This window comes from Calonectris borealis, chromosome W (assembly GCF_964195595.1).
Source record: "Calonectris borealis chromosome W, bCalBor7.hap1.2, whole genome shotgun sequence".
Taxonomy (NCBI): Eukaryota; Metazoa; Chordata; class Aves; order Procellariiformes; family Procellariidae; genus Calonectris; species Calonectris borealis.
In genome coordinates this window covers 27816373-27839766 of record NC_134351.1, presented here as the reverse complement: position 1 = coordinate 27839766, position 23394 = coordinate 27816373, and the positions used below count along the sequence as shown (strand labels likewise).

General features: G+C 39.0%; 1 protein-coding gene across 1 annotated transcript in view; it reads left to right on the top strand.

The window, feature by feature from the left end:
• Positions 1–23102, top strand: part of LOC142075026 (integrin alpha-1-like) — a 54464-nt gene extending 31362 nt beyond the window's left edge. Inside the window, 18 exon segments of the mRNA XM_075136016.1 lie at positions 4338–4604; positions 5038–5168; positions 6608–6771; positions 6962–7098; positions 8065–8175; positions 8714–8799; positions 9002–9137; positions 10118–10198; positions 12597–12673; positions 13366–13455; positions 14506–14565; positions 14567–14603; positions 16131–16244; positions 17866–17970; positions 19102–19206; positions 20072–20164; positions 22194–22310; positions 23058–23102. Of these exon segments, the coding sequence (XP_074992117.1) occupies positions 4338–4604; positions 5038–5168; positions 6608–6771; positions 6962–7098; positions 8065–8175; positions 8714–8799; positions 9002–9137; positions 10118–10198; positions 12597–12673; positions 13366–13455; positions 14506–14565; positions 14567–14603; positions 16131–16244; positions 17866–17970; positions 19102–19206; positions 20072–20164; positions 22194–22310; positions 23058–23102 (1956 nt within the window).
• Positions 23103–23394: the final 292 nt, after the last annotated feature.

Sequence of the window (23394 nt, the reverse complement as noted above, 5' to 3'; positions counted from 1 at the left end):
CACAACGCCTAAGAAAGCTTGTGTTTCCCTTTTGCTAGTTGGTGGGGACATGGCTGTTATTTTGTTGATCACATCCATTGGGATCTGACGACGTCCATCTTGCCATTTTATTCCTAAAAACTGGATCTCCTGTGCAGGTCCCTTGACCTTACCTTGTTTTATGGCAAAGCCGGCCTTCAGAAGGATTTGAATTATTCTCTCCCCTTTCTCAAAAACTTCTTCTGCTGTGTTGCCCCACACGATGATGTCATCAATGTATTGCAGGTGTTCTGGAGCCTCACCCTGTTCCAGTGCAGTGTGGATCAGTCCATGGCAAATGGTAGGGCTGTGTTTCCACCCCTGGGGCAGTCGGTTCCAGGTGTACTGGACGCCCCTCCAAGTGAAAGCAAACTGTGGCCTGCACTATGCTGCCAAAGGGATGGAGAAGAAGGCATTAGCAATGTCAATTGTGGCGTACCGCTTGGCTGCCTTTGACTCCAGTTCGTATTGAAGTTCTAGCATGTCCGGCACGGCAGCACTCAGTGGCGGCATGACTTCGTTCAGGCCACGGTAGTCTACTGTTAGTCTCCACTCTCCATTAGACTTTCGCACTGGCCATATGGGACTGTTGAAGGGTGAGCGAGTCTTGCTGATCACTCCTTGGCTCTCCAGTCGACGAATCAGCTCATGGATAGGGATCAGGGAATCTCGGTTGGTGCGGTATTGTCGCCGATGCACTGTTGTGGTAGCGATTGGTACTTGTTGTTCTTCAACCCTCAACAACCCCACAACAGAAGGGTCCTCTGAGAGACCGGGCAAGGTGGACAGCTGTTTAATTTCCTCCGTCTCCAGGGCAGCTATACCAAAAGCCCACCGATACCCTTTTGGGTCCTTAAAATACCCTCTCCTGAGGTAGTCTATGCCAAGGATGCACGGAGCCTCTGGGCCAGTCACAATGGGGTGCTTCTGCCACTCATTCCCGGTTAGGCTCACTTCGGCCTCCAACACAGTTAACTCTTGGGATCCCCCTGTCACTCCAGAAATACAAATGGGTTCTGCCCCTTTATAGCTTGATGGCATTAGGGTGCACTGTGCACCAGTGTCTACGAGAGCCTTATACTCCTGTGGCTCTGATGTGCCAGGCCATCGAATTCACACAGTCCAGTAAACCCGGTTGTCCCTTTCCTCCACCTGGCCGGAGGCAGGGCCCCTCTAGTTCTGGTCATAGTATCCGCTTCTCACTTCTTGCAAACGTGAGTCAAGAATTCCTTCATTACAGTCCAAAGTAAGATCAGCCCTTCTACTCTGTCTGGGGAACTGTTCACTGGAAACTGGACCGTCGTGAGACAGGGTTTTCCTGAAAACTGGAGCAGCATTTTTCCTGGGAGAACCCCCTTGTGTGATTGTTTTTCCTTGCAACTCACGTACACGTGCCTCTAGGGTCAAGGTAGGTTTTCCATCCCACTGCCTCATGTCCTCCCCGTGGTCACGCAGGTAAAACCACAGGGTGCCCCGTGGTGTGTACTTTCGATATCCTCTCTCTTGAGGAGAAAAACGCTGACTCCTAATGGCTGAGATACTGGTCCGTACAGGTGGAGAATAGGACCTATCGTCTTTGAGTTGCTGGACCTCTCGGGATAGTTTCTCTACAGCCGAGACAAGGGAGGAGGAGATAGTTTCTTCGAAATCCCGAAGTCTGTTAACCACCTCATCCACCGTTGGTGCTTCTTCCTCTTTCCAGCACAGTACTGCCAACGAACTGGCGTACGATGCTGGTGTGCTCCGTACCAACTTCCGCCACATGGGTCGGGTGCACTGGACGTCATCTGGATCTTTGGGTGTTCGGGCGTCATCCAGGTCACTATAAACCACCTCCAGCACGCCTAGTTCTCTCAGGTACTGGATACCTCTCTCCATAGTGGTCCATTTGCCTAGGCGATATATAACATCTTCCTTGAAGGGATACCTTTCCTTTACGCCTGACAGCAGTCGCCTCCAGAGGCTGAGGACCTGTGTCCCTTTTCCGATTGCTTTGTCAATACCCGCTTCCCTAGCAAGGGATCCCAGCTGTTTGGCCTCCTTCCCCTCTAATTCCAGGCTACTGGCCCCATTATCCCAGCATCGGAGCAGCCAGGTAACAATATGCTCGCCTGGACGACGGCTGAAATCTTTCCGCATATCTCGCAGCTCACTCAGGGATAGGGATCGGGTGGTTTCCGTCTCGTTTATGAGTTCTTCCTCTTCCTCCTCCTCTCCTCGTGATGTCCCTGCTCTTCCATCATCCCTTTCTAAACGACCTGATCTCCGCTTCCAAGATTTCCTCTTCTGTACAGGGGCGACGGATACCAGCAAGGGTTGGTCCTCTGGTTCAGCTGTAGTGCCTGTTGCTGGGGTTTGGGTAGCTGCAGTGCTTGTCATGGGGGTTGGAGTAATTGTAGTGCCTGTTGCCGGAGCCTGAGTGGCTGCAGTGCTTGTCGCAGGGGTTGGAGAAGCTACGGTGACTGTTGCCAGGGTTTGAGTAGCCACAGGGGTTGTCATGGGGGTTGGAGTAGCCGCAGTGCCTGTCGTGGGGTTTTGAGTAGCCACCGTGTCTGTAGCCGCCCCCGAGACTCGCCGCTCCGCCCGCCCCGATGAGGCACCGCTGCTTGCCCTCCCTCTTTTCTTGTTCCTGAGGGTTGATCTCTGGACAGTATTCCTGAATAGTTGTTTAACCCTAAACAAGGCCTGAACCACATTCAGGAGACATAGCAATATGAACATGCTTGTTTGAACATCCCAAGGATATTCAAAATTCTCAGGGAATATTGTGGACATCTTTGTGAAGAGGATAGAAGAAAAAGGAGTTTCTGACGATATGGAAGGGAAGATGAACAAGTGGGAGAGAGTGTCCCATCCCGTCTCCCCCTTAAATTCATTCTCCGAGGAGGAACAAGTGCAATTACCAATAATTTCTAAGAGGTGGTTCCCGAGGTACAGAAATGACGGCAGTGCCGATTACAGATACCAGATTAGACTTACGACCAATGATTTTATCACTTCATAAAACAGCAACAAAATGATAATCTTGGCCCAGTTCCGACTGATGATAAACAGCACAAAAGGGAACACATACTGCAAGCAAGGTATTACATGACCCAACATTGAGAGCCAGCCCCACAACTTTGACAGCCAATACATCAACATTGTGACCAATCAATATAATGGATGCTTATAACAATTTTGCCTTAACACACTTTGGTCAGATCTATCGTTATCTCAACCCTTCGAGCCCCACGTTGGGCGCCAAAAAGGACTGTCGTGGTTTAACCTGGCAGGCAGCCAAATACCACGCAGCCGCTCACTCACTCCCCCCGCCCCCCCAGCGGGACGGGGAGAGAATCGGAAGGGTAGGAGTGAGAAAAACTCGTGGGTTGAGATAAAGACAGTTTAATAGAACAGAAAAGGGAGAATAATGATAATAAATAATGATAGAATATACAAAATGAGTGATGCACAATGCAATTGCTCACCACCCGCGCTGACCGATAACCAAGTAGCGATCGGTACTTCCTGGATCACGCCTACCGTTCATATACTGAGCGTGACGTCACATGGTATGGAATACCCCATTGGCCAGCTGGGCTGGCTGTCCTGATTATGTTCCCTCCCATCTTGTGTACCTAGCTCAGTCAGTAGGCACGGGAGCTGTCCTTGGACTAGGAGGGCACTTAGCAACAACTGAAAACATCAGTGTGTTATCAACATTCTCCTCATACTAAATCCAAAACACAGCACTAGGAAGAAATTTAACCCTATCCCTGCCGAAACTAGGACAATACCATACTGTTTGTGTGGTTTTGGTCTAGGATGCACACTGGACACTATTGACCAGAAGAATTCATATGTAAGGCCATGGAGTATGTGTCTACTGAGGATAGAATTCAGTCTATGTAAGAGAACTGCTGTCTTTTGTTCTGTAATAACAGTATTGCCATCTGTGTTTCATCAGAAACTTGGCTTGCTTCTCAGGTTAAGAGAATGCGTTTGGAAGAAATCTTTACACTATCTTAAGAATGAAGCGGTTTACTTATAATTACATCCAAATATTGTTATGATACTATGCTTTCCTGTGAACCTCTAACTTCAAGAAATATGCTTAAGCATTTAGATGCAGAAAGAGAGGGAGCGAGAATGTCTTTTCCCACCCGCTGCTCAAAAAGAACACTTGAATTGTAGTTACAGAATCACAGTTTCTACAGTGCACTCAATCATTATGAATAGGATGTAATTGTTTCATTTAATTCATCAGTTTGTCTTCTGTACAGGAGCTCTTAAAAACCTGTATTGCTAAAATGTTGATGGAAATCCACAAACTCTAGATCTGTTCTTTCACAAAGTTTGAATATCAGATGAGTCTTGAACCTATAAAGCAAACATGCTGTTCGCTGTTAAAACATGACACCTGCAAAGTTCTTAAGAATGAGCCTTGCGGTGCACGCTTTGGGACTGCGATTGCTGCAGTGAAGGATCTCAATCTTGATGGATATAATGACATTGTAATAGGATCTCCCTTAGAGGATGATCATCGGGGAGCTGTTTATATTTATCATGGCCATGGCAACACAATCAGTAAAAAATACACGCAGGTATGAAGTAAAACTTTACAGGTTGGCAGCTGCTGTAAGTGTATGTAGCACAAATCTCGTTTTCCCATCTCTTTCCAATGTAGAATCAAACTGTGACTTCACCTGTCATGACAGCTTCTTTTTTAAAACGCTCTATACTTTTAAACTCAATCTGATTTAACCAAATTTGACTCTAATATTGTTAGAAAAGAAAGTTGCATGTTTTTATTAGAAACCTTCTGAAATGTTCTGTACAGCCAGAAAAGTAGATATTTTGTAATTCTGAAAATTTATAGTGTGTTCATCACCATGGTAACCCCTTTAGGACGATTGTAATGAAAATTTAATATATTTAAAGAGTTTAAAAGCCATCTAACTGCCAACAAATGCGTCTTGAATGTTCTTATAAAATCCTTCAATATGCACTACATAAACCTCTTAATGCTTTCCACAGCGTATTGCATCAGGTGGAGATGGGGAAAAAGTGAAATTTTTTGGCCAGTCTGTACATGGAGAAATGGATTTAAACGATGACGGGCTGATTGATGTTACCATTGGAGGCCTTGGTGGGACTGCCCTCTTCTGGTACGGATACTCACAGCAACTGTTAGGCTAGAAAAGAACCATTTGTCTTGTGATACCTATGTAACTTGCATGCACTACACTTTGGACTGTTGTGAGAATACTGGTTTCGTACTGGTTTTATCTCATACTTTGATACTGGCTGTGAATCTTCATATTATCATGTCTCTCTGGAGGAAGTAGTATAAAACTTAATGGATAATAGTAATAGGTATAGGAATGTTTTAGAAACCTCGTTAGCCTAGCATGCAGACCTTGTCCTCCTAGATCATATTCAAAATAGAAACTGATTTCACTTGTGAAAATAGAAAGTAAAATAGAAAAAAAACCCCTAAGTGTTCTCTTTTCTACACTATATTGCATGTTATCTTATTAGCAATATCAAGGACAGATTCAAACATAAAGAGGTCACCAAGAAAACTCATTTGACTTCCTAATAAGAAAACTCTAGTTTGACTCCCTACAGAAAATTTTGGAAAAATTTAACTAAACTTTCTGGTGAACAGTGAATTTATTTTCTTTACAAAAGAGCATGATTCAGATGGAATAATGAGCAATATATTTTTTAAGAGAAAAGAGAAAAATACCAATAAGAGAAATAAACAAGGTAACATGTAATCCCTCATTTCTAAAGCACAACTAAAACTATTTCACAGTTCTCTCTCCGGTAAGGTAATTGCTAAGCCAGCTCCTTGCTTTCCCTGTCCTGCTGTTCCACCTAACTCACCATCAAGTTTGTCAGGTCTTGCTACCATCCTCAAGCTGCCAGCTTCTCCTTACCTTCATCTGGTAGTTTGTCTTTCTAAAAGCTCCATGTGTGAACGCAATGAGGTGCCCCTTCACTGCATTGTTTAGATCACAAATCTGAAGAAAGCTATTTTGCCAGCTAAATTTTCTGCTGGTTTAGTACACTGGCATACTCCATCTTGAGGCCAAAAAGGAACTGAGCCAGAGCAAAGGGAGAGGGAGGAATGCGTTGCAGGGACAGGGGCGAAGGGGAGTTAAAGTGAGGCAAATTGGTAGTAAATCTCAGCCTGTTTATCTACCCACAGCCTAAGAGATGACACACTACCCTCCAGCTCGTGTATAATAACATGTTCACCTGTGGATACCCTCGAGGATGGGTCTGGGTCTTCAGTCTCTTTTAAAATGGGACTGGTTCTATAGAATTGCTTAAATGCTTTTGAAAATATTTACTTTCATCTGGTATCTGTTCTGAAGCAAGTACAGCGCTGTGGAGAAACCCTGTGACCATTTTCTCTTTAATTTGTTATTTACTGGTACTATGTATAGAGTCTATAGTTAATTACTTGTCTAGACCATCATATATGTGTATTTTAATGTTCAATGTTGCACATTTTATAAGTTCATTCTTAAGAAGTTAAAAAAAGTTGCTGCTATTATTTTCAAGGTACTTTCTCTCTTTTTGTGTTTTTGTTAAGGTCTCGTGATGTGGCTGTAGTAAATGTTTCCATGCAATTTACACCCAAAAGCATCAATATCCAACAACAAAATTGTCAGATAAATAAAAGAAAAACAATATGCATAAATGCCACAATTTGTTTTAAGACCAGACTAAAATCAAAGGAAGATACATTTGAATCCAGTAAGTAGATAAGCACTAAGCTATGGAATCTTTACATTATAAAACTGCTATGCTCACATTTGTTTATTTCTCAAAAAATGGAATGCAACTCTCTTAAATTCACTATTCAAAGTGTATTTAAGATACTGGGAAAAATAAGAATGTGTAGAGGCAAATTGGTTCAAAATATTGATCTCGGCTTCCTTTGCAGGTCTGCAGTATTGGATTACTCTTGACTCTCAAAGACAAATATCTCGAAGCTTGTTCACAGAAAGCCATGAGAGGAAAATGCAAAAAAATATAACTATCAAAGGGTCAGAATGTATTAAACATAACTTGTACATGTTGGCAAGTAAATCATTTAAAGTGTTTTTCTCATGTTGACATTATAATAATCCAAATGTATTCCATTAATTGTAAATTGGACAAAAAAATCTGCATCCAGAATTAATCTTAAGAAGTCTACATAAAATTTGTTTACTACTTAGGATTTATATATGTATATAGATATAAACTGTTTACTTATATGTACAGTCTACTTACCTTCGTCTCTTTGTGTCTGTCTTAAGAAAGAGCATAACACTTAGTGGAACTAAGTAGCTGTCGTGGTTAATAGTTTAGGTGCATTCAAAACTCAGCAGGAGAATGTGGGCTGGAAGTCTAGTTTGCATATTGGTGCAATTCCTTCTACTAAAATATAGTCAAAAACTCGCAAATTAGGTTTGGGATAGAGAATACTCATTCACCATAAAACAGAAATGTAATTAGCAATCGTGAGTATGAAATTGCCCAGATTGTAACTAATGTGCAGAGTGAATGGAGGTGTATATTATAAGCTACCCACATTTAAGACATTTAGCAACTTCACAGTTTTATCATAATTCAAAACTAATGATAAATGATGCCTAGAATTTGCTTGAATATGCAATACATCTCCTAACAGCAGGTCTCATTTTGACTTCACGCAAGGTGATACCGCTGCTGTTCATCTTACTGATCCTTTAAGGACAACTAAAAGAGGAAAGGCTATGAGTTGACAGTTCTGAGTCATTCTTAAATGAAACCGTGTTGGATAAGCTCAGGCTATGTGACATTTCTATAATGAAATGAGATACACAAAATCATTAGTAGGTATTTATAAGAGTTGGCTTGCACATTATCATCAATTGCAAGCATTCAAATGCTTCTCTAAGCAAGGACGGCGACAGTGTGACTGAAAAATATTTTACCTCAGCATTGTTTGAGTTTTTTTTAACCTCTTTAGATATTAAAGTGAATGTCTATAACAGCAATTTTGTTTTCTTTATGTTCTAGGATAAGCCTGACTTTCAGGACTCTGTAAAGGTTTTGCTGGAGTTCAATTTTTCTGATCCAGAGAGTGGACCTGTTCTTGATAGCAACCTGCCAAATTCAATATCTGAATATGTAAGTCAGCAAGATTCTGTATTAATAACCAAAGTATTTAAGGTAAAATTCATAGCCCACACAAGAGCTGAAAGTATTGTCCACAAATTGGCTAAAGAGGGAGGGTCGTTGAGCCTGTCCAGAAGATGTTTCCTCTAAATGAGCCTTCAGGAGTGAAGAGCTCAATTCAACGTGCTTGGGAACCAGCCTGGGGTTTTAAAGCTGTCCAGAGTTAACTGAAGATAGAAGAGAGTACAAGCAATTTTATTGTAATTTTTTACATAGATAGAGCAGGGGAATGTTAGTCATATGCTTTGATGGTGCTTGGCATCATTCATACTTTTACTATTGCCTCTTTTGCTAACCTAGAAGAATCACTTATAAGGGAATGAGTAGGAAGGTTATGTTTCACCCGTGCATTTTACAGGATATTGGCATGTTTAACTGATTAATATTAGGGAAGACTTCTTTGATTGTCAGACAGAAGACCTTATATGAAATTAGATAATGAATTAAAATGCAAGTATTAAAATTGAGAATAAAAATACTATTGTTGCAGATTCCTTTCACAAAAGATTGTGGAGCCAAAAATAAATGCATTTCAGATCTTGTTTTGAATGTAAAAGCAATCATAGCTGGAGACAGGTAACTACACTGGGTTTATTGTATCACTTGATATCTGTACAAAACTTCTATGTAAATTATAAATTCTGTAGTCTAATAAGATAATGCTGTGGCATAATTTCCAAATCAGAAACAATATAGTCTGGACACTGAAAGAAGTTCCTCTTTATTTTAAAAACAGATTCAAAGATAAGATGTCCAACATTCTTACTTTATTTTACAGCTCTTCTCCATTCATTGTAAAGTCACGCAATGATAAGTTCACCATCCAGCTCTCTGTCAAGAACGAAAAAGACAGTGCCTATAATACCAGAGTTTTGGTTCAGTATTCTCCAAATATTATTTTTGCTGGCATTGAGGTAGGAATTTTTCACATTATCACATTTATCATAATGTATATTGCTGGGGAGATCTGAGGAAGCCTTTGTATTAAGCCTGAATTTCACTGCTTTGGCATCATCTCAGTTGATTGCAAGAGATTCCCTGGGAGTGCTGTCCTTGCTTATACCTCTGAAAGTGTATTTATTTTGACCTGAGTGGACTATGGCCTAGCCTCCATTAACGACAGATGCAAGTTTCACAATGACACTTAGTAAGTGCCTGAATCTCAGGTGAACGTCAGCATCATGAATCATCTGTACATCTGTAGAGCCAGAAATGTCTCATTATTCATCAGTACCGCTCCTGAGCCTCTAGAATTCTCCTTTTGCACATGTATAGAAAAAGCACTGTCATGGTAGGACAGATAGATCAGTGCCTGCCTCATCCCTACCTCAGACAGCATTTCCAAAGTAGCTGTACTTCTGCCTGCCTCAGTAGATATGCTATGAATTCACCTCAGTTCAGGTGGGAAACATTTGAGAAGTTTGTTTTCAATCAAAAGTCCTGATGTTGCACATTAGGAGAAGTCAGGGATCCATAGCACTGTTGCTGACCCTGTGGCCATAATGTACAGAGTATGAATGTCACTTTTATTGCTAAGTTAGGAACACATTTACAAAATTACATGTAAAAACTGTGTACTTATACATATGTTGATCTGCTAGACCCCATGGCTAATTTGCATGATGTCCAGTTTGTACATAATTGCTAATGTTCCAAATACTTTCACTGGAAGGGAATAATGGCAACTAATTGATGTAGATGTCTATAGGTGGAAATTGTTTTGCAGAAGTTGTGGCTTCCTATTTTTATTCCAGTTAAATTAAGGCTTTGACTCTTATGATGTTTTGATGATGAAAAGTGACAATGGTATATATGTTTGATAAGCCCTTGATGCTTAGTCAAAATTTAAAAAAAGTTTGCACGTGGTCATTATTTCACTCTCTTTTTCCTTTAGGATATACAGATAGATAGTTGTGAATCTAATCACAACATCACCTGTAAAGTGGGATATCCATTTCTAAAACCTGCAGAAGAGGTAAAAAGTTCCTCTGCATGCAAGTTCTTGCTCCATGTTGTTCTAAGGCCAGGGCAGTCCCTATAACCTCTGAATTTCTTTTGTCTTGTATTCACCCCAAAACCTGTCTGTGTGTGTTTCCCAAGCTATCCTTGATATGAACTGCACTGAGCCAGATGATAGGAAAACATCAGGTCTTCAGTACCTGGGCAGTCAGATGTGGTACGTGAGGAGGTAAAAGGTGCATATTGCCATCATTGACACTGACAGAAGGCAAGTGGCATGCCTGGCCAGAAGGGTCTGTCTTCAGAAGTATAGGATATTGGTTAGGATATACTGATAAGACATTAGATACTGTGGCTTTCCACAGGTTGGAGCCTACGACTTTAGTTATTTTGTATATAAAATTTAATCGGTTGAAAAGAGAATAGGCTGGTATCTGGAAATGCTAATTTGGATCTGCCAATGCCAGGCATCAAGACTTCACCTCTGCTCAGTGGGGAGTGAGAGGCCTTTCCAGCAAGCAGTCCACTTAAAAATCGAGCTCCAGCTTGAACAGCTCTAGTGATAAGTCTGTATCTCCTGCTGTAATAGAGAGAGAGCTTTAGCTAAACTTAGCTTTTGAAAATATGCATCTAAGCCTCACTGAAATAGTTCTGATATTGAATTGGGAAATATCAAATTGCATGCAAATAAGACCAACTGTCTTTCCTGGCAGTTTCTTGTCTGTTCTCTTATAATATCAGGTCTGTGTTGCAGATGCATAACAGAGGGGGAGGTTCAGGAGACATGTCCTCTTATATTGCCTCCCACATACACATTCCAGCTCGTGTCTTGGACTTGTAGGAAGTAAATCAGCTGTTACTTTCTTGAAGCCAGATGAGCAGACTACCCAATGCCAGTGCCCACAAATGTTCCATTCCCAGCTTTACTGGAGTTTTCTCATTTTCTTTTCATGCTTTCATTGTCGGTTTGTCTATAGCTATAGATCCCTAAATTTAGAAATTTCATACTCTCCTTTGCATTCAGAAATTAATTAATCTCTTATTCACTGATAAGCATCCCTAATACATTCCTTTTTAAAGCCTCTTCCTGGATTTATTTTTTTTAATATGAAGAAATATTTAAGTTTTCTCTGGGTCTCTTTGTAATAAAGATTTGTACACATTAAAGAAAAAATAAAAGTCTGAGCTCAAAAATCCTGTACAGTAACAAATAGTAAAACTTTTGCTTCATATAAAATTACCCTTAAGTGTCAGGATATGAAGAGGGACATGTTTGGGACAGTGTTCCCAAATCTTGTGTAGTGCCAAATTGTGATAGATTTGCCCTAGTTCTAATGAGTAGGGAATTTTTGTGAAACCTAGTAGTCATTTATCTACGTTGTAAACATTTCTGTTCAGTGTTCTAGGTGTTTTACTATATATTGAGATTCCAGCAGCCTTATCTAGGCAGCTCATCTCCACTGCAATTGCCAGGCTTTGATGGTTCTCATTGGAGAAAAAAAATGATTTTGATAAATTGCTTGCAAGACCAGTTGGTTTGTATTAAGAATTATTTAGCTATGTATTTCTAATATACTATATAATAAGTTTTACTGAGGCTTCTCAGTTCTGAAAATTGGAGGCTTCTGTTTAATAAGTGATAACTGTTAGATTTCCTTCTTGGTTGGGGCAAATTCAAAAAAGTGGATTCCTTCATAGAAAAGGGTTAAAATGTGAATAAGGATTCCATAGATAAAAGTAGCAAAATTTTGCTCATTTTTCATTAGGTCAAGCCTTATTAGTGTGTGTCCTGGTTCTGGCTGGGACAGAGTTAACTTTCTTCCCAGTAGCTTGGGGGGTGTGCTGTGTTTTGGGTTTAGTATGAGAGGACCGTTGATGGCCCATTGATGCTTTGGTTGTTGCTGGGTGGTGCTTGCACTGGGGACTTTTTGTTCCTCTTTTAGGCCTCCCATGCCCTGCCAAGTGCAGGGGAAGCTGGGGGGCGTGGGGGGGGGAGCACAGCCGGGGTGGTTGACCCAGCTGGCCAATGGGGTATTCTATACCACGTGACATCATGCTCAGTATAAAAAACAGGGGGGTGGGGGGGCTCGCCCCCCGTTTGTGACACGCGGTCGGCGGTCGGTGAGCAGTTGCATTGTACATTGCCTGCTTTGTATATTCTGTTATTGTTGTTATCATTGTTATTATTACTGTTCTACTTTGTTTTATTTCAATTATTAAACTGTTTTTATCTCAACCTGGGAGTTTTCCTACTTGTGCCCTCCCGATTCTCTCCCCCATCCCGCCGGGGGGGGGGTGTGGGTGAGTGAGCGGCTGCGTGGGGTTTATTTGCTGTCTGGGGTTAAACCACGACAGTGTGCTTTTATTTCCTTTTTTTTTTTCTTTTAAAATGTGCAATGAATTTCTCCAAACAGATTTCCTTCAAAATATCATTCCAATTCAATGCATTGTATCTCCTGGAAAATGCTACCATTCATATATATGCAACAAGGTTAGTTGTAATCATTGCTTGTTTACCTTGTGTTTTTTCTTAGAAAGCTCTACAGCTTTGTGTTTCATAGTAAAACAAGGATGACTTTTCTAAACTCAGAAGTGGTTAAACGATCTGTAGAGCTGGCAGCTTTATGGATGTACTCAGTCCAGCAGTGGACTGAGTGGACTAAATAAATAGCTGTTTGTCTCTAGAGCCTGAGAATCATAAATGAGTCATAATTCCCAGTAGTTTTGCCTTCAGAAAAGGTTTATTCTCTTACAAAATTGCCTCATACTTTAGCATGAATCACAGTTTACGCTAAACAAAAAGGTCTGGCCCTCAAAGAGCAAGAGCACTGCAAAAGTTGGGTAAAAGGAATGCACTCAGTGTTCGCTGTCCCTGCATAATACAGGGATGGTGTGAAAGTAGTGGCCCTTATTTGGTCCATTTTCATTCAGTCAACTGCAGTCTGTAATTTTAACAAAGATGCATCTCTGAGCTGGGACAGGACTTACCTTTTTAGTTACTGGAAATAGTCTTTTGAATTTATTTTTAGGAGATAGTAATTAATTGGAAATGGGTAGTGTGTTTTCATACCCAGAGCTGTAGGTATTTCAGTTTCTTCAGGTCCTTTCCCACCTAGTAGTCCTGTTGCATGTGCAGATGAATATCACAGTCTGATCTGAGTGGCATATGTTGTTTTATTTTAGTGATAGTGAAGAACCACCTGAGACCTTGAGTGACAACAGAGAACACGTTACAATTCCAGTAAAATATGAAGTAGGATTAATATTTGTAAGGTATTGATGCTTCTCTGTACTATTTGCTAGCACAGTAAATAGCAGTTGTTCAAGGAGAATATAGTATTGTTTTGTTGTTGAGCTGTGCTCAGTTAGTATCTATAAATGACAGCTTCTAGTCTCATGAATAGGAAGCACAGGCTGCATTGAAAAGAGCAGTTATATGAAATAATGGAGCAGTCACTGTCCCTATCTTGCTGTAGCTCCTTTTTATCTATTTATATTTGATCTGCAGTTTGCAAGTACAACAGCAGCTTTTGTTGATTCTTGTATTTTGCTCTATTCATTCAAAGGCATTTCAGGTACATAAGAAAGCAAACACTTCCAGCTTCCTGATGGCCATGAGTTTGTATCACTATAATATTGCATGGTGTAGGGTTTGATTTCCAGCTTCAAAAATTAGCCTTAATTTTAGATTCTCAGGGGTTTGTTTTTATCAGTTCAGACATAAACTTTAATGCAGGACTTATAGTATACTTTATTTTCAGAAATAGCTAGAATTCAGTTAAATTCCATCCCTGAAAACCATTATAAATATTATCGGTAAAGAACATTGCATGGTGTGCAGGTGTAAATAATTAAGTCAAATTCATTTTGGATGCATTTCATGGCTCAAAACCAGCCTTTGTTTGTCCCATAGGGAACAAGGTTGAATTTAGAACATGCTGGTTTTGTTCTCTTTTTACTTTGTTCTCTCTTTTATAGGACACTTCCTGTTTCACATGGCAATACTCTTAGGACAAGGAACTACACAGCTAGAATAAGAACAGAATAGAATAAGAATCAGGCCCTGATGTATTATTTTTGGGAACAATATTTGCTCATTTCATAGTTTTATCGGAACAAAACATTTGAAATGTACATAATAAAAAGTCAGCACTACTCAGAAAACGGATGAGTTGTACTTTAGTGAAAGTAGCAGTGCACTCTTAATTGCAAGACTAGTCCTGGAGGATTAATGAAATAATGAAAAGACATATATTATTAACTGCTAGAGTTTTTATGAAGTTTTTGTGCTTATTGTGTTTTGTTTTTTTTTTTAACCCACAGTGTTTTCAAAGAGCACCATGTTATAATTGCAGCAAATGATACCATCCCTATTGCTATTAACAGAGCAGATTGGGGATGAAGTTACTCTGCATTATAGGGTAAGAAACAATTAAAACTGCATGATATAGGTACTGGCTTCATCTCTTTTTTTTTTATTTATTTTATTTGGTTTTAATCACTTAATGTGATAGCCTATTACTTAAGTAGCAGCTATGCAATATGTTAAACCTTCTACATGAGAATTTTGTGTTTAACGCTTTTTTTTTTCCCCCTTGCTTGCTTTGGAATAAGGCGAGTCAGAGGTTCTCAGAGTGGTCCATCTCCTGCGGAGTAGTTCTGGTGGGTTTTAGAGCTGCTGCCCTCAGCAGGGGAAAGAGAGCATGCCCTAGTAAATGAGAACTTGACCTACATTCACTGCAGTTTAGAACAGATATTTCCAAAATCTGGTCACCTTTGAAAAAGGCAAATGCCAGACTCTAAGAACATTGTCTTCCTAATGGAATGAATACTACAAACTAAAATCACTTGGAAAAGATATTTAATGGACTAGAAGCCCAGCCTCAAGTTGCAGTAGGACTGAATTTAGTTATCTTGAGAACATCCTTGTTTCCCAGTGTCAAATCCAAAGCTGAACAAGGGTCCCATATACAAAGGATAAAAGTCTCTGAATCAACTTTCTGTCTATAAAAAATGGGCATGGGAAAGGTCTTGCTCTCACTAAACAGCAATGGCAAAGGGTTTTTTTCTATTTTTTAGCCCACAGTGTTTTACTCAGCTATTTTTTTATTCTAAAAGTTCAAATCCAGTAATCCTGAGGCTTTTTGTGGATGTTTAAGACATTATTCATCTCACTTCAAAATCTTTGCTTTCTGAATATAAAAGCTGGTAGACTGCAGAGCATACCATTTATGATCTCGTGAGCGCAACTCATCTCTGCAAGCAGCTTATCACAAATGAGTAGTCAGAAGAAAAAAGTTAAACAGGATCTTGAGTACTTATTAAGCTCATCCACTTCTGAGACAGGATCGCCAATTCCCCTGCCACAAATTCCACCGATGTGTTTTCTCTATCCTTGGCCACAGCAGGCCTGTTCAGAAGGAGCAGCAGCTTACAGATATGTCCTGTGATCTTCTCAGGGAAAAGAGGGGAGAGGAGCAGGTGAGCAGGAGGGCTGTTGCCTCAGCACACCTGAGGAGGAACCAGCAGGAGCCTCTGTACTCAGCATTGGCTCCTCTCCTATGTTAAAGCATTTTGGGGGCTTTATTAAAAATTGCAATGAAATGACCTTAGATAGAAATCCTGGATGGTAAGAGGATGCAGTAAACAAGATAACAAGAAGGAATTTATGTCAAAATGGCCCCTTTCATCCTGTTCATTTGATTCCCTTCAATAGAGCATTCCATTACCGAAGACCACAGGAGAATGTGTCTGCTAATTCACAACAGGCTGTTCTTGAGGGAAAAAGTAAGAGTTCATCACACCACTTTTTGCATAACTGACTGTGGAAACATAAAAAAAAAACCAAACAAAAAAAAACTACAGAAGAAAAGAAAAAACATAGAAAAGGGAAAAAAAACCACAATAAAATAAGGAAAGTACTAATCAAAACATTTTTTTTCTTACAGATTGAAAATGGTGAATACTTTCCAATGCCAGGCCTCACACTGCAGATCTTATTTCCCAATGTAACAGCAGCCAAGAATACTCTTCTCTACCTTACTGCATTGTCACATTCCCAAGTAAGCTAGGAATTTGTATTTTTATTATTATTTTAAATTTGAAACTTTTTTTTGGTGTAAGGAACTGCAAAGTGCAAATATTTGGGACTATGCCTTGCTGCAAGGTAGACCTTGCTTTTAGTCTAAAAGACAAGATGCTGGTGTTTTAAGAGTATGTAAAGATGTGCATAAGAAGACAGAGATATAAATTTTCTTAAAAGGAAACAAGCAAAATTAACATGGTGTTGAACAATATTTGAACTATAACAAGGTTAATTTGATATATTGCCAAGTGATGAGGGGTCCAGACTGAGATATGAGGGACAGGAGTTCTTTTCTTAGTTTTGCAAATGCTCTAGTTCTGCTATGTAAATTTAGAGCTCAGTCTCCTGTTCAGTCCTCTTCTTTCTGTTACTGAAATTAGTATTCCTGAATTTCTGTTCTCCGGCACTAACAATCCTCTGGCTTCTTCCTTGTCTGGGGCACTGAGACATCTTGAAGGGGGTGGTAGGTCATGTCTTTCAAATGTGGGTGATTAGTTTTTCCATTTTACTCCTCCAGAGCAGCTGGAGGAGATCACAATTCCAGCAAGTCCCATGATTCCAGATCTGTAGATATTAAAACTAGAGCTATATCAATAACTGGATGGCTGAACAACCCAAATATCACTAAGTGGTGACCTGAACCTCCTTTTTTCTTTTTTTTTTTAAATCTTTCCCTCAGAAAGAGACATGCATGTGCACCTCTCTCCAAATATTTCACTTAGTTTTGAGGTGTTGCACCACTGAAAAACAAAAGAAACAGTCTAAATGAAAGTTCAAGGTTCACTTTAAAACAAAAAATTAAAAATAAAAAAAAAACAACAAAATATTTCATGTTTAGACTGCAAAGAAATTATGTCTGTTCTTAAATTCCTTCCCCCATTATTTTCGTTCCTAGGCAATCACCACATTTGACCCAAGTTTGCGCATAAGGTCACAAGACTGCATTTTTCTGTAGGTATAATTCATCTACCGTTAGCTAAACAGTGATAGTAGTGTGCCAAAGTACACTGCAGGGGATTTGTAATCCTCTTCACACTAGTAATCTGAAAGTGAATGACCTGGACCAAAAAAAACAAGTTCCCGTGCACCAAAGACACCAAAGGATTTGCCAGTTGCCTTTGAAGGAGCCATGGAGGGCTAGCAGTGCTCCAGCACCCACTCCCCCTCCCTGGGCACTACAACAGAGGCTCCTGAATCCTGCACTTAACCTTCCTGTCTGCTTGCTAAGGCAGAAGCTCTGTGGATTCCTGTGCAAAAGCTATTTAGCTCTCTTAATAGCCAACTCTTCCTGGTTCATGTAGTGGTCATCTTGCAGGAAGCTCTTGTTTGCTTCTACAGATGTTTAAGTAGCTGGATAGAGTTTAGGTTAAATTATCTCATAAAAAGCTCATTTGTTGTTTGAATAATGATACTTCAATACCTACACCATCTGAATTTCTTCTTCTGCACTCTCCCAATATGCATTTTATTGCATTTAGTGGCTTAGTGCAGTTAGTAAATATTATTAATGTTATTAATGTTGGCTTGTTTCCAGAGCTTTTCTTGGTAATAGGTTGGATATTCAGACAATAAGAATAATATTTGTATTTTGCTAACAGAATGCCATCTGCCAAACTAGTTACCCTGTAGATCCCTTAACGATCAGCACTGGGAAACCATTTGTGTTGCCAAAAATAAAAGAACCTACAAAGGATACAATTGTGGTAAGCCTACATATAGTATATATATTCATCCCAGATCTTTGAGCTGAGTATTTCTGCAATAAATATGTAAAAGCTTCTTTCAAACTGTATCCTATGGAAACTCACTTTGTCTTAATAGCCTGAAAAGGCATCTTTATGTAGACTAGCTATATTTTTTTTATTTTTATTTGGCTACAAAACTGTATGTGGAACTGAATTTGTTGGGGGTTTTTTAATTTAGTAAATGTATAAATAACAGTAGCACATTTGACAGCTGAGTAAATCTTCACCTTATATATTCCCAGTGTAACTAATAAATAATATTTTTAAAGCTTCTCATGTCCCTTGCAACTTTTTTAGACATGCAGTTGAAAATACTTTCAAATGCTACCACTCTGATCTGGCAGATTTTCCATGCAGTTGGTAGAAATATAATTGATGACCCCATTTGGAAAGGATTAGCCTCTCACATTTAGACGGAAGAGTTGCGAAGTATAATTTTGCTGACATAGTTATGTTGGCATGTCAGGGGGAAAACCATCATACTACCTCCTCAGCATAGAGGTACAAGTTGAGTTTCTGGTGTGAATGAAACCGAGCCATGAGAGGAGTATTTTGCCATGCTTATCATATGTCCTTCACGGAGGTGATAAAGGTCCAGGCTAAGCAAATGTTTCCAAAGTGTTGAACATACTTCTGCTGCCCTCCCAGCTAGCAAATGATACTGGGAAGTAAAGATACCTAAATTTTCACACACACACCCTGCCCCACTTGAAAGATTCAGGTGTCCCACGATTTGAAAGGGTTAAGAAACACTGCAGAGAAGCCATAGCTGTGTTGTCAGAAAAACGCTTCTTGCTGTTACAGGCTGTGCCTCCTTTAGGAGCTCTGTTGATGCCTTTTGCTGTGTACCTACAGTAACAGAGCTTCCTCAAGGCTAAGCGAGCCTGCAAAAACTGGGACTATTCTACCACTCAACTCATTTTATATACTGCAGTGTCATTTTTATGTAAAAAGCCCCAGTAATTAATATCAATTTAGTGTTGATGTCACAGCAAATCTATGATATGTATACATACCAGTTTACATGTTTTTATTTTAGTAATGTGAAAAATCTCTTACTATTAACTCATGCTGGTGACTTTTAAACAGGACTGTGATACATACAGCTGTGCATCTATTAATTGTGCCCTGGTCCCATCTGACATATTTCAAGTGAATGTTTCATTAAGAGTATGGAAATCTACAATCATAAAAGTAAGTAAATCCCATTTGCATTTGGAATACTCTTGGGTTTGAGAAACTTAAGCCACTGTTTGTAATGTCTGTTGAAATTATATCTTTAATTTTCTTAAGTTTCCATAGTCCTCTAGTATTTGAAATCATTTCTCTTGCTATTTTTAAATTTCCTCAAAACTAACTTACATGCATTTTATTATCCTTAAAGTAGGTACTTAGAACTTAGCAGGAATTTCAAAACACATTAAAAAACCCACCCCTTATTCTTTATTGATGGTCCTTTTTTTACTAGTTACTTATGCATCCACAAATTCTAATTCAGCAGATGTAAGGAGGGGGTACATAGAAGTACATAATTTTAAAATAAGTTTTAATCTGGAAAGATTTCTCAGGTCTAGAAAGGGTTTTTTGATCAAAAAGAGCAGAGGAGAGAGAGTACACCTCAGAGCACACCTCAGTATTGTCTGATGGTTGCAACAAACACCAGGCTGTTGTCTATTTTCCTCAGTTGATGAATTTTTGATACTGAGTTCCTGTTTTGTGTCTTTGTTTTTCTCTGGAAAATAATGGGACAGGAGGGGGGAGATACAGCAGAATTTTAGAAAGCCCAAATCTGTCCCTGTGGCCAAAGTAGTATTCCAGGATTGCTTAGTATTTCCTTGAAATATCTGCTTTCTTACTCTTTCAAAGCTGTATTGCTGTCTTGCAAACAGTGATGTGTGTGCTGAAGGTGACACACATGAGCAGCTTCACTGACTCACATTTTTCAGCATCTCTCCCAAAACTTTAGCATTAAGTTTTGCTTTCACCTTTCTCATTTCTACAAAGCTTTCTGCTTCAAAATACCTAATTATAAACCATAGGCATTTCTCTCTTCTTTCAGGCAAATATTCACAGCTTAACCCTTGTTGTGAAAGCTTTACTTAGGAGTGAAAACTCATCACTGATTTTAAGAAATGACCATCAAAAACTGGAGGTAAGAACATGATAATTCATGGATTTACTCTTCATAGGATTTATTCTGCTACTGAATCATTCATTGTCCTGGTTTCGGCTGGGATAGGGTTAAATTTCTTCCTAGTGCTGTGTTTTGGATTTAGTATGAGGAGAATGTTGATAACACACTGATGTTTTCAGTTGTTGCTAAGTACCCTCCTAGTCCAAGGACAGCTCCCATGCCTACTGACTGAGCTAGGTACACAAGATGGGAGGGAACATAATCAGGACAGCCAGCCCAGCTGGCTAATGGGGTATTCCATACCATGTGACGTCATGCTCAGTATATGAAGGGTAGGCGTGATCCAGGAAGTACCGATTGCTACTTGCTTATCGGTCAGCGCGGGTGGTGAGCAGTTGCATTGTGCATCACTCATTTTGTATATTTTATCATTATCATTTTTCCTTTTTTCCCTGTTCTATTAAACTGTCTTTATCTCAACCCACGAGTTTCTCTCACTCTTACCCTTCCGATTCTCTCCCCGTCCCGCTGGGGGTGGGGGGAGTGAGTGAGCGGCTGTGTGGTATTTGGCTGCCTGCCAGGTTCATTACTAGTGAACTGATTGTTAGCTGTTGTATTCAGAGTAGGATAAGTACATTACAAGTAAGTGATTTTATATTACAGTAGAAAATGTCAGAATTAGCCAGCTGATGATGCTGAAATCCTGTTACCCACCAATGTACCTGGGTGAGAAGTACTGTCTAAAGTATTTCTATCTGTTGCAGTATAAATGCTTCCTGCATCTATGTAAATTAAAAGCATAACTAAAATTCTTCTTTTAATGATTCAATAGTATTTTAAAAATTGTCCTGGGTCATTTAGAAGTGATACTACTTTGTACATTGTATTTTCTTTATTATTTCTTTATTTATTATTTCTTTCCACTTCATTACCCAGGACATGTATTTGAAACAGGATCTTTTATTTTTCAGAAGTTCCCTGTCATTTTCTTACATGCTACATCTCAAACAACATTGCACTAATGAGCTCCTATTAAAATTCAGAGTTGTTTATTCATAGGCTATTAATAAGAACTTGTATATAACATTGTATCAGTGGTATCAGATATAAAGAGAAATGTAGAAAGAAATTTTCTTAGATTTTTTATTTATCCTTTAATACTTTTTATTCCAAGAGGGTTACGGTGGCTAATGCATTGCAGGAGCTTATTTACTACAATGTACATTTTTAAGCACAAGTCTTATTATGTGTTATTACTGTTAATACCCCCAAAATTTAGAGCAAAGTAACATTCAGTGTGAATTAGATCTTGTCCAAAATACAAACATCACAGGTCAAATATTAGCTGGTACTGTATCCAGGCATTTCTTTTAAGTGATAGGTTGAAATTAAATCCAGGAGGGAAAACACAACTGAGAGGCTTGCAGTTAATGAGAGCTGCCTTTACAAACCAAAGAATTTTAGAATTAACTTTTTAAAATACATAATTTCAAGTTAGAGCGTTCAGTGCTCTAATGCTTTTTTGAACTATAAAGTTGTCTCTTTAATAAGTTAAGTTAAAATAATTCAAACTCATATATGGTCACTTTCATTTAAATGTGAATATTCCTTATTTTAGTTTAGTTTACACCAGATAAGCCTGGTTTAAAATTAAATTAGTATCAACACAGCCTTTTACACTTAATTGATTTAGAAGCTTGTTAATCACTGCCACCTTTCAGGGAGGCAGGCATTGAGTGATGAAGAATATACTGAAGAAACTCCCTAACATACATTTCAACTAATCATGGTTTTGATACTGAATCCTTTATAACAATGGTTACTGACTTATAGCAGGGCCAATCCTCATGAAATGAATGCACCTACAAAGTGCAAGATATTATGTAAATACAAGGTTTCATGTTGGAGATTATTTTCTCAATTCCCTCCTGTTCTTAGAATGAAGTGGTACCCTGGAAAATCAGTGCATACTGATAAAAATTGTGCTACTCTGTTGATGTTTTAGAGGGACAAGTTATTTATTGCTTACATTCTGAACACTTTGCAGACCATGATTAAGATTTCCAAAGAACTCCCACCAGGTACAGTCCCCTTATGGGTTATCCTCCTGAGTATCTTTGCTGGACTCTTGATTCTTGCACTGCTTATATTTGCTTTGTGGAAGGTAAGCTGCACGTTCTTGTCTTCATGAAAATAAACAAATATGCTTAACTTCTCTGCTGTGTCCTTCTCATAACTAGAACCTTACAGACACTGATAGTATCTAATAAGTAGAGTGAAATCTTGTAGAAATGACAAAATAACTAATAACACTACATTTTTCTGAAGTGTAACATGCAATGCTAACCAATTGAAACCTGTACTGCCAGTATGTTATGAAAAGAAAAATAAAAAGAGATTTTAGTATTATTAAGGTTTTTTTTGTTTATTAGCTTTGGCTGTGGCCTTTGATAACCAGGTTTTCTCAGTGCAAGAGATGCTGAGCCTGTGGTGTAAGTATTGCCACAAGTGGGCACTCTTCTCCAAGCTAAATATTCAGTTTATACTTGTGTTAGAAGGTTACAGTTTATAATTTCAATGTGCATAATCTCTTGAAAAAATTGACAAGTATAAAATAAAGTATTATTTATTCAACTGAGTACTAACTATTATTAAGCGTTTTAGCCTTTGACATTATGTGAGCATAACAATGATTCAGCAACACTCACTATATATTAACTGTACTCCTTTTGTCTGCTTTCATGATATGTCTCTTTAGTTTCTCCATTCCAGGAAAAACAATGTTGTACTTCACTGATAAAATATTAAATGACTTTTTACTGTACCGAAAGTATTAAAATAGTAGTAAGAACCAGCATATGAATGCTACCAATATGGGTCGTATGCTTAGTCACTTTTTTCTCTTCTGCAGGCTGGATTTTTCAAGAGACCGCTAAAGAAGAAAATGGAGAAATGAAGAAAAAAGCCAATGCAGAAAATTTTGCTCAGGTCTGCCTCAAAAATGTTACTGTAAAATTATAAACTTAGATATACATGCAGTGGTCACAATGTTTTCTAAACTCTGGTGCATTAAAAAAGCAGAACAACAAGAAGCAAGTCAAGCACGTAGGTGAATGATGCAAAGGAAGAATAAACAGCCTTATGGCATTTTGTGATACTCAAGGACATACTTTCAAGTGTTACTCATTTTTGGAGAGTGAGTTCAAAGATTCTAACGTTTTTTAATATGGAAAATGCGTAATCATATT